The following is an 11,640-nucleotide window of genomic DNA, read 5'->3' as shown; positions in this document are numbered from 1 at the left end:
CTACCAATAGTCCAAGCAGGAACAGGAGCCGTTCTTGAAGTGGTGGAATCGGTTTTGATCCCTGACAACTATAACCCGATCATAGACCTCTGAGACTATCTTCATGACAGAGTGACAATCCTCACAGACTCTCAGGTTCTTCACTATGCGGATGACAGCCCCTCTTGTCGTGCTTATGAGTCCCAAGGCAAGTGCGAGTTTCCCTCTGTGCTGCGAGATGCAAACTTCTTTGTCCTCCTCATCAACGTCAAAGGTGACTTCTTTAGTTAAAGGCTCGTAGCCCTTGAGGCTTAAGGTCTTGCAAATCTCATCAAGCATTGCATATATTCGATCAGACTGAGGATGTGAACGGTCCCCGGACAAGAACTCGTAAACCACACCATTCAGCTCAACAATGCTGGATCCTGGAGGTTTGTATATCTCATGTTCTTTCATTGAGCTCCTTACTGCTACGTCTTGAGTTTGCGTTGGTTTTCCCCGAAAAGGAAGGGATGATGCAGCAGAGTAGCGTAAGTATTTCCCTCAGTTTTTCAGAACCAAGGTATCAATCCAGTAGGAGCCCACGCTCAAGTCCCTCGTACCTGCACAAAGCGATAGCTACTCGCAACCAATGCGATTAGGGGTTGTCAAGCCCTTCACGGTCACTTACGAGAGTGAGATCTGATAGATATAATATTTTTGGTATTTTGGTATAAAGATGCAAAGTAAAAAGTAAAGGCAAAGTAAAAAGCAAAGCAAGATTAAAGTGATGGAGATTGATATGATGAGAATAGACTCGAGGGCATAGGTTTCACTAGTGGCTTCTCTCAAGAGCATAAGTATTCTACGGTGGGTGAACAAATTACTGTTGAGCAATTGACAGAATTGAGCATAGTTATGAGAATATCTAGGCATGATCATGTATATAGGCATCACGTCCGTGACAAGTAGATCGAAACGATTCTGCATCTACTACTATTACTCCACTCATCGACCGCTATCCAGCATGCGAGTATTAAGTTAAAAACAGAGTAACGCCTTAAGCAAGATGACATGATGTAGAGAGATAAATTCATGCAATATGAAATAAACCCCATCTTGTTATCCTCGATGGCAATGATACAATACGTGCCTTGTTGCCCCTTCTGTCACTGGGTAAGGACACCACAAGATCGAACCTAAAGCTAAGCACTTCTCCCATGGAAATAACTACCAATCTAGTTGGCCAAACCAAACGGATAATTCGAAGAGACTTGCAAAGATAACCAATCATACATAAAAGAATTCAGAGAAGATTCAAATATTATTCATAGATAGACTTGATCATAAACCCACAATTCATCGGTCTCAACAAACATACCGCAAAAAAAAGATTACATCGAATAGATCTCCACAAGAGAGGGGGGGAACTTTTTATTGAGATTCAAAGAGAGAGAAGAAGCCATCTAGCTACTAACTATGGACCCGAAGATTTGAGGTAAACTACTCACACTTCATCGGAGGGGCTAGGATGATGTAGAAGCCCTCCGTGATGACGGCCCTCTTCCGGCGGAGCTCCGGAACAGGCCCCAAGATGGGATCTCGTGGATACAGAAAGTTGCGACGGTGGAATTAGGTTTTTGGCTCCTCCTCTGATCGTTTGGGGGTACGCGTGTATATATAGGAGGAAGAAGTACACCGGAGGAGCAACGAGGGGCCCACGAGGCAGGGGGCGCGCCCTAGGGGGCCCCCCACCCTCGTGACCGCCTCTTTTGTTCCTTGGAGCAGGGTCCAAGTCTCCTGAATCACGTTCGGTGAGAAAATCACGTCCCAAAGATTTTATTCCGTTTGGACTCCGTTTGATATTCCGTTTATCCGAAACACTAAAATAGGCAAAAAAACAGCAATTCTGGGCTTGGCCTCCGGTTAATAGGTTAGTCCCAAAAATAATATAAAAGTGGAAAATAAAGCCCAATATAGTCCAAAACAGTAGATAATATAGCATGGAGCAATCAAAAATTATAGATACGTTGGAGACGTATCAGGCATCCCCAAGCTTAATTCCTGCTCGTCCTCGAGTAGGTAAATGATAAAAAGAGAATTTTTTATGCGGAGGGCTACTTGGCATAATTTCAATGCAAATCTTCTTAATTGTGGTATGAATATTCAGATTAGAAAGATTCAAGACAAACGTTTATATTGACATAAAAAATAATAATACTTCAAGCATACTAATAAAGCAATTATGTCTTCTCAAAATAACATGGCCAAAGAAAGTTATCCCTCCAAAATCATATAGTCTAGCTATGCTCCATCTTCACCACACAAAGTATTTAAATCATGCACAACCCCGATGACAAGCCAAGCAATTGTTCCATACTCTAACTTTTTCAAAACTTTTTCAATCTTCACGCAATACATGAGCGTGAGCCATGGATATAGCACTATAGGTGGAATAGAATGGCGGTTGTGGAGAAGACAAAAAGGAGGGGAAGATAGTCTCACATCAACTAGGCGTATCAACGGGCTATGGAGATGCCCATCAATAGATATCAATGTGAGTGAGTAGGGATTGCCATGCAACGGATGCACTAGAGCTATAAATGTATGAAAGCTCAACAAAAGAAACTAGTGGGTGTGCATCCAACTTGCTTGCTCATGAAGACCTAGGGCAATTTGAGGAAGCCCATTACTGGAATATACAAGCCAAGTTCTATAATGTAAAATTCCCACTAGTATATGAAAGTGACAACATATGATACTCTCTATATGAAGGACATGGTGCTACTTTGAAGCCCAATATATGAGACTTGCTATATCATGGTGCTACTTTGAAGCACAAGTGTGGAAAAAGGATAGTAGCATTGCCTGTTTTTATTTATTTTCTTTTTTTGGGGCCTTCTTTTTTCTTTGGCCTTTTTTATTGGGACAATGCTCTATTGAATGATGATCATCACACTTTTATTTATTTACAACTCAATGATTACAACTCGATTCTAAAACAAAGTATGACTCTATATGGATGCCTCCGGCGGTGTGCCGGGATATGCAATGAATCAAGAGTGACAAGTATGAAGAAATTATGAACGGTGGCTTTGCCACAAATACTATGTCAACTAGATGATCATGCTAAGAAATATGACAATGATGAATATGTCATGATGAACTAGATGGTGGAAAGTTGCATGGCAATATATCTCGGAATGGCTATGGAAATGCCATAATAGGTAGGTATGGTGGCTGTTTTGAGGAAGGTATATGGTAGGTGTATGATACCGGCGAAAGGTGCGCGGTATTAGAGAGGCTAGCAAAGGTGGAAGGGTGAGAGTGCGTATAATCCATGGACTCAACATTAGTCATAAAGAACTCATATACTTATTGCAAAAATCTAGAAGTTATCAAAGCAAAGTATTACGCGCATGCTCCTAGGGGGATAGATTGGTAGGAAAAGACCATCGCTCGTCCCCGACCGCCACTCATAAGGAAGACAATCAATAAACAAATCATGCTCTGACTTCGTTACATAACGGTTCACCATACGTGCATGCTACGGGAATCACAAACTCTAACACAAGTATTCTTTAAATTCACAACTACTCAACTATCATGACTTTAATATTATCACCTCCATATCTCAAAACAATTATCATGCTTCAATCTTTTCTTAGTATTCAACACACTCAAAAGAAAGTTTCACAAATCTTGAATACCAAGCATATTATTATTAAGCAAATTACCATGCTATTAAGAGACTCTCAAAATAATTTAAGTGAAGCATGAGAGATCAATAGTTTTTCTAAAACAAATCCACCACCGTGCTCTAAAAGATCTAATTGAAGCACATAGAGCAAAATTATAACGCTCAAAAGATATAAGTGAAGCACACAGAGCAAAATTATCTAGCTCAAAAGATATAAGTGAAGCACATAGAGCAAAACTACTACGCTCAAAAGATATAAGTGAAGCACATAGAGCAAAACTACTACGCTCAAAAGATATAAGTGAAGCACATAGAGCAAAACTACTTAGCTCAAAAGATATAAGTGAAGCACATAGAGTATTCTATAAAATTTTTAATTCATGTATGGCTCTCTCAAAAGATGTGTGCAGCAAGGATGATTGTGGCATACTAAGACACAAAGACTCAAATAATACAAGACGCTCCAAGCAAAACACATATCATGTTGGTGAATAAAAATATAGCTCCAAGTAAATTACCAATGGAAGTGGACGAAAGAGGGGATGCCTTCCGGGGCATCCCCAAGCTTTGACTTTTTGGTGTCCTTGGATTATCTTGGGGGTGCCATGGGCATCCCCAAGCTTAGGCTCTTGCCACTCCTTGTTCCGTGATCCATCAAAAGAATTCACCCAAAACTTGAAAACTTCACAACACAAAACTCAAAATAGAAAACTCGTGAGCTCCGTTAGCGAAAGAAAACAAAAGACCACTTCAAGGTACTGTAATGAACTCATTTTTTATTTATATTGGTGTTAAACCTACTTTATTACAACTTCTCTATGGATTATAAACTATTTTACTAGCCATAGATTCATCAAAATAAGCAAACAACACACGAAAAACAGAATCTGTCAAAAACAGAACAGTCTGTAGTAATCTGTAGCTAGCGCAAGATCTGGAACCCCAAAAATTCTAAAATAAATTTCTGGACGTGAGGAATTTATCTATTAATCATCTGCAAAAATAATTAACTAAATATCACTCTTCAAATAAAAATGACAGCAGTTTTCGTGAGCGCTAAAGTTTCTATTTTTTACAGCAAGTTCAACAAGACTTTCCCCAAGTCTTCCCAACGGTTCTACTTGGCACAAACACTAATTAAACACAAACAACACAACCAAAACAGAGGCTAAATAATTTATTTATTACTAAGCAGGAGAAAAAAACAAGGAATAAAAATAAAATTGGGTTGCCTCCCAACAAGCGCTATCGTTTAACGCCCCTAGCTAGGCATAAAAGCGAGGATAGATCTAAATATTGCCATCTTTGGTAGGCAATCCATAAGTGGCTCTCATGATAGTTTCATATGGTAATTTTATTTTCTTTCTAGTAAAGTGTTCCATGCCCTTTTTAATGGAAATTGAAATCTAATATTCCCTTCCTTCATATCAATAATCGCACCAACCGTTCTAAGGAAAGGTCTACCAAGAATAATAGGGCAAGAAGGATTGCAATCTATATCAAGAACAATGAAATCTACGGGCACATAATTCCTATTTGCAACAATAAGAACATCATTAATATTTCCCATAGATTTCTTAATAGTGGAATCCGCAAGATGCAAGTTTAGAGAGCAATCATCAAAATTACGGAAATCTAGCAAATCACACAAAGTCTTGGGAATAGTAGAGACACTAGCACCCAAATCACACAAAGCATAAAACTCATGATCTTTAATTTTAATTTTAATATTTGGTTCCCACTCATCATAGAGTTTTCTAGGGATAGAAACTTTCAACTCAAGTTTTTCTTCATAAGATTGCATCAAGGCATCAACAATATGTTCGGTGAAGGCTTTATTTTGACTATAAGCATGTGGAGAATTTAGCACGGATTGCAACAAGGAAATACAATCAATTAAAGAGCAACTTTCATAATTAAATTCCTTGAAATCCAATATAGTGGGTTTACCAGCATCTAGATTTTTATTTCTTTCAATCCCACTTTCATCAATTTCATCATTAAGATCTAAATACTCCGAATTTTTAGAACGCCTTCTAGGTAAAGGAAGATCATATTCAGTTTCATAAAGATTCATATTGCAAAATAAAGATTTAATAGGAGACACATCAATAACTTTTAGATCTTCATCTTGATTTTCATAGGTATTGGAAGAACATGCTTTAATAAAGGCATCTTTGGAAGCACGCATCCTAGCGATTCTTTCCTTGCACTCATCAATGGAAATTCTCATGGCTTTGAGAGACTCATTGATATCATGCTTAGGAGGAATAGATCTAAGCTTTAAAGAATCAACCTCAAGAGAAATTCTATCAACGTTTCTAGCCAAATCATCAACTTTAAGCAATTTCTCCTCAAGCAAAGCACTAAAATTCTTTTGTGAATTCATAAACTCTTTAACACTATTCTCAAATTCAGAGGGCATCTTATTATAATTTCCATAAGAGTTGTTGTAGGAATTACCATAATTATTAGAAGGATTACTAGGATATGGCCTAGGATTAAAATTCCCTCTATAAGCATTGTTACCAAAATTATTCCTACCAACAAAATTCACATCCATAGATTCATTGTTATTCTCAATCAAAGTAGACAAAGGCATATCATTAGGATCAGAAGAAACACTCTTAGTAGCAAATAATTTTATAAGTTCATCCATCTTTTCACTCAACACATTAATTTCTTCTATCGCATGCACTTTTTTATTAGAAGATCTTTCAGTATGCCATTGAGAATAATTAACCACAATATTATCTAGCAGTTTAGTAGCATCTCCTAAAGTGATTTCCATAAAAGTGCCTCCCGCGGCCGAATCTAAAAGATTTCTAGAAGCAAAATTCAATTCGGCATAAAAATTTTGTATGATCATCCACAAATTCAAACCATGAGTAGGGCAATTACGTATCATTAATTTCATTCTCTCCCAAGTTTGTGGAACATGTTCATGATCAAGTTGTTTAAAGTTCATAATATCGTTTCTAAGAGAGATGATCTTAGCGGGAGGAAAATACTTAGAGATAAAAGCATCTTTGCACTTGTTCCATAAATCAATACTATTCTTAGGCAAAGACGAAAACCAAGCTTTAGCACGATCTCTAAGAGAAAAAGGGAATAGCTTCAATTTAATGACATCATTATTGACATCTTTTTTCTTTTGCATATCACATAAATCAATGAAGCTATTCAGATGAGTAGCGGCATCTTCACTATGAAGGCCGGCGAATTGATCTTTCATAACAAGATTCAACAAAGCAGCATTAATTTCACAAGATTCAGCATCGGTAAGAGGAGCAATCAGAGTGCTAAGGAAATCATTATTATTGGTATTAGTGAAGTCACACAATTTGGTAGTATCTTGAGCCATCGCGACAAACAAGCAATCTAACACACGAGCAAACAAAAAGCAAACAGGCAAAAAGAGGCAAATAGAGAGGGAGGATAGGGAGAGAGAGGGCGAATAAAACGGCAAGGGTGAATTGGGGGGAGAGGAAAACGAGAGGCAAATGGCAAATAATGTAATGCGAGAGATAGGGATTGTGATGGGTACTTGGTATGTTGACTTTTTGCGTAGACTCCCCGGCAACGGCGCCAGAAATCCTTCTTGCTACGTCTTGAGCTTGCGTTGGTTTTCCCCGAAGAGGAAGGGATGATGCAGCAGAGTAGCGTAAGTATTTCCCTCAGTTTTTGAGAACCAAGGTATCAATCCAGTAGGAGCCCACGCTCAAGTCCCTCGTACCTGCACAAAGCGATAGCTACTCGCAACCAACGCGATTAGGGGTTGTCAAGCCCTTCATGGTCACTTACGAGAGTGAGATCTGATAGATATAATATTTTTGGTATTTTTGGTATAAAGATGCAAAGTAAAAAGTAAAGGCAAAGTAAAAAGCAAAGCAAGATTAAAGTGATGGAGATTCATATGATGAGAATAGACCCGATGGCCATAGGTTTCACTAGTGGCTTCTCTCAAGAGCATAAGTATTCTACGGTGGGTGAACAAATTACTGTTGAGCAATTGACAGAATTGAGCATAGTTATGAGAATATCTAGGCATGATCATGTATATAGGCATCACGTCCGTGACAAGTAGATCGAAACGATTCTGCATCTACTACTATTACTCCACTCATCGACCGCTATCCAGCATGCATCTAGAGTATTAAGTTAAAAACAGAGTAACGCCTTAAGCAAGATGACATGATGTAGAGAGATAAATTCATGCAATATGAAATAAACCCCATCTTGTTATCCTCGATGGCAACGATACAATACGTGCCTTGCTGCCCCTTCTGTCACTGGGTAAGGACACCGCAAGATCGAACCCAAAGCTAAGCACTTCTCCCATGGCAAGAGCTACCAATTTAGTTGGCCAAACCAAACGGATAATTCGAAGAGACTTGCAAAGATAAACAATCATACATAAAAGAATTCAGAGAAGATTCAAATATTATTCATAGATAGACTTGATCATAAACCCACAATTCATCGGTCTCAACAAACACACCGCAAAAAGAAGATTACATCGAATAGATCTCCACAAGAGAGGGGGAGAACTTTGTATTGAGATTCAAAGAGAGAGAAGAAGCCATCTAGCTACTAACTATGGACCCGAAGGTCTGAGGTAAACTACTCACACTTCATCGGAGGGGCTAGGATGATGTAGAAGCCCTCCGTGATGACGGCCCTCTTCCGGCGGAGCTCCGGAACAGGCCCCAAGATGGGATCTCATGGATACAGAAAGTTGCGGCGGTGGAATTAGGTTGTTGGCTCCTCCTCTGATCGTTTGGGGGTACGTGTGTATATATAGGAGGAAGAAGTACGCCGGAGGAGCAACGAGGGGCCCACGAGGCAGGGGGCGCGCCCTAGGGGGGGGCTCCCCCACCCTCGTGACCGCCTCTTTTGTTCCTTGGAGCAGGGTCCAAGTCTCCTAGATCACGTTCGGTGAGAAAATCACGTCCCCGAAGATTTTATTCCGTTTGGACTCCGTTTGATATTCTGTTTATCCGAAACACTGAAATAGGCAAAAAAACAACAATTCTGGGCTGGACCTCCGGTTAATAGGTTAGTCCCAAAAATAATATAAAAGTGGAAAATAAAGCCCAATCTAGTCCAAAACAATAGATAATATAGCATGGAGCAATCAAAAATTATAGATACGTTGAAGACGTATCACTTACCCGTTGTACAAGGTCCCATTTCCCAGCATCAGCATAGACATTAGATAAGAACACACATGCCCCGAGATGCCGAGGATCCAACTTGAGTATCTCCATGGCAGCCATCTCCCCCATGTCGACATTCTTGTGAACCCTACAGGCGACCAAGAGAGCACCCCATAGGACAACATCGGCCTGGAAAGGGACAGCCTTAATGAGAGCCAATGCCTCCTCCAGCTGCCCTGCTCGACCAAGCAGATCGACGACGCATCCATAATGCTCTATGGTGGGCTGTACACGATATTCAATAGGCATACAGTCCAGGAACCTCTTGCCCTCATCCACCATGCCAGCATGGGCGCACGCGCTTAGCACCGCGGTCATGGTGATGGAATCTGGGTCCACCCCTGTGTTCTTCATCTCAGCAAACAAGGCCAGCGCATCCCCGGGGAGCCCATTGATGGCCAGTCCGGCGATCATGACACTCCACGCCCGGACATCCTTGTCAAGCGTCTCACGGAACATAGACCACGCGCTCTCGACATCTCCGCACCTCATGTACATGTTGAGCAAAGCGGTGCCGAGATTCCGCGTGGTGCTCCGGTGGGTCCTTGCATAGCAAGCATGCGCCCAGCGGCCGGTGTCGAGCGTGCCAAGATGCGCGCAGGTGGAAACGAGGGCGAGCAGCGTGACCTCATCGGCGGCGGGCATCTGGCGGGAGAGGCGTAGCACGTGGGCGTAGAAGCCCTGGGAGAGGTGGGCGTGGAGGAGCGAGTTCCAGAGGGGCAGGTCCCTTTGACTGGGGGGACTTGCGCCGAACACCTGGCGTGCGGCGGGCAGGTCCCCGACGGCAGCGTAGAAGGAGAGGAGTGACGCGCCGATGAAGCGGTCGCGGGAGTCGAGACCGTGGCGGAAGAGGGAGGCGTGGACAGCAGTGCCCGCTGCGGTGGGTGAACCGACGGGGAGAAGGCGGGCGCAGGCGGCGAGGAGTGGCGGGTAGGTGTAGTTGTTGGGGTTGGAGAGGGGGCCGAGGAGCATGGAGCGGTAGAGAGCGACAGCGAGGTGGGGGCGGGGACCGTGCGCAAGGGAGCGGATGGTGGTGTTGTAGGAGAAGGTGGAGGGGTGGGCTTGGAGGAGGGAGAGCGCGTAGGGGAGGGAGGTGTTGGCGGCCGCTGCGGCGAGCGGGGCGGCGGCTGAGGGGTCGGCGTCGAGGGCGCCGGAGTGGAGGAGGCGCGCGTGGAGAGCCCTATTCGGGAGTGTGCCCGCGGTGGTCGGCGGCGGCATTGGCGGCGGAGGTGGACCTCCGGCAGCACTATTCCAGCCCTCTCAGACCATTAACCTTTTTGGTCGTTAGATCCTTAGTTTGATGCATTTTTGGCCGTCAGATTTGCTCTCAATCGCCCCACAGCCGCAGTTCGTTGTTAATGAGCGCCAACCGTTATGGCCGCTGCTCTGGTCGCATTTTTTGGCCTCTGTGGTAAACTTCGGCCTAATGGACGAGCAACGTATTGTTAGGTTTCTTACCTTTTTTCAGCTGAATCTGTCGGCATACAATGGCTGGGGCACATGTTACTATCAGTGTGTTCTTATGACTCGTTTAACTAAATTTATGCCTAATATCAAATTATCAATATCTATGTCTATGTACGTTTTAATCACATGATATGATATTACTCTCTAGAACTGTTTTAAATAATTGCATCCGATCTAGCAGGTTATTTAACAAGTGAAAATTGTGAAAAAGAAATAGACAAGGCGTTGATGCGTCCAAATGACACCATGGATCAAATGAAAATATTGTGGATCACTCCGACACTGTTGTCTGCGCTGTCGCACTGGTTTTTGCATGTCGTGTTCCTCTACTTTTGTTCTAGGGACCGTGGTTCTTATTGCATCCTACTCACATAGGTTAGCACGTTTCCTGGTTGACTTCTGGATCGATTTGAAACTAGGATGTTAGGTTTCTTGATTTTCTTATGGCAGCCGTTTTTCTGTCAGGTGAGTATCTCACATTAGTTATGTGTTCGTTCTGAGAGAGAATGAGGATTTGTAAGTTATATGATGTTTCGGACCGTCTGAACTGTGATGTCAAGGTTTTAATTGTTCCTACTCTATTCGGCATACATCAACCTTCCAGCTGAGATGTGATTATATTATTGGAGGGTGTCAAATTTAGGGGCCATATTCTTATTGTTTTCTTCAGATCTTGTATTTCCCAAGAACCTGCTGGTGAGATCAATCACGAATGGTTTCAGCCATTGCATCTTCACGGCTGGGAGCACAAAAAACCTTAACTGAAAGTATTCAAGAACAGCGGTGTTAAACTACAAATCACAGGAATTAGGAGAACTTGTTAGGATGTCGTGCGAGCACAAGGAAAACTCAGCAGACTTTTTGATGACAACTACAAACAAACATAAAAGGTGATATTTTCTTTCTTAATTATTTACCTAGGTTGGAGAAAAAACAAAGTATTGATGGGACATAGTAGGTGTCTGGTTTGGTTGAAGCGCTGGTTTATATGATAGACAGGGCGTGGGAGAAACTTAAAGATTGAGAATTTGTACGTAGCTTTGGCTGATGAAGCTGACTTGCACTCCCCAGTTGCATTACCAAATGTAAATTATTTATGATGCAAGTTATTATGAGTATATATGTTGTGAACATTAAGAAATATCCTTCAATTTTGGATCCATAATTAAGAAATATTCAGTAAGCCAATAGATGTGCTATTAAGACAACGTATTCTAGATCTGTAAACAATTATTACAAGCATAGGAAACTACTATAAAGGCGAAAATCCATCTATGTACCCGAGCTCATCTGCAC

General features: G+C 41.8%; 1 protein-coding gene across 1 annotated transcript; it reads right to left on the bottom strand.

Moving 5' to 3' along the window:
• On the bottom strand, positions 1-10,095 carry LOC147973622 (pentatricopeptide repeat-containing protein At4g21065-like). Its single transcript, XM_087525053.1, has 2 exons — positions 8,829-10,095; positions 1-446 (listed from the first exon to the last, which is right to left on the bottom strand). Exons 1-2 carry the CDS (start codon positions 10,093-10,095, stop codon positions 1-3), a joined length of 1,713 nt encoding a protein of 570 aa, XP_087381179.1.
• Between the last annotated feature and the right edge of the window lie 1,545 nt (positions 10,096-11,640).

Source organism: Triticum urartu, chromosome 5A (genome assembly GCF_056163025.1).
Source record: "Triticum urartu cultivar PI428250 chromosome 5A, HENAU_Tu73, whole genome shotgun sequence".
NCBI classification, from domain to species: Eukaryota; Viridiplantae; Streptophyta; class Magnoliopsida; order Poales; family Poaceae; genus Triticum; species Triticum urartu.
This window is presented reverse-complemented; position numbering and strand designations above follow the sequence as displayed.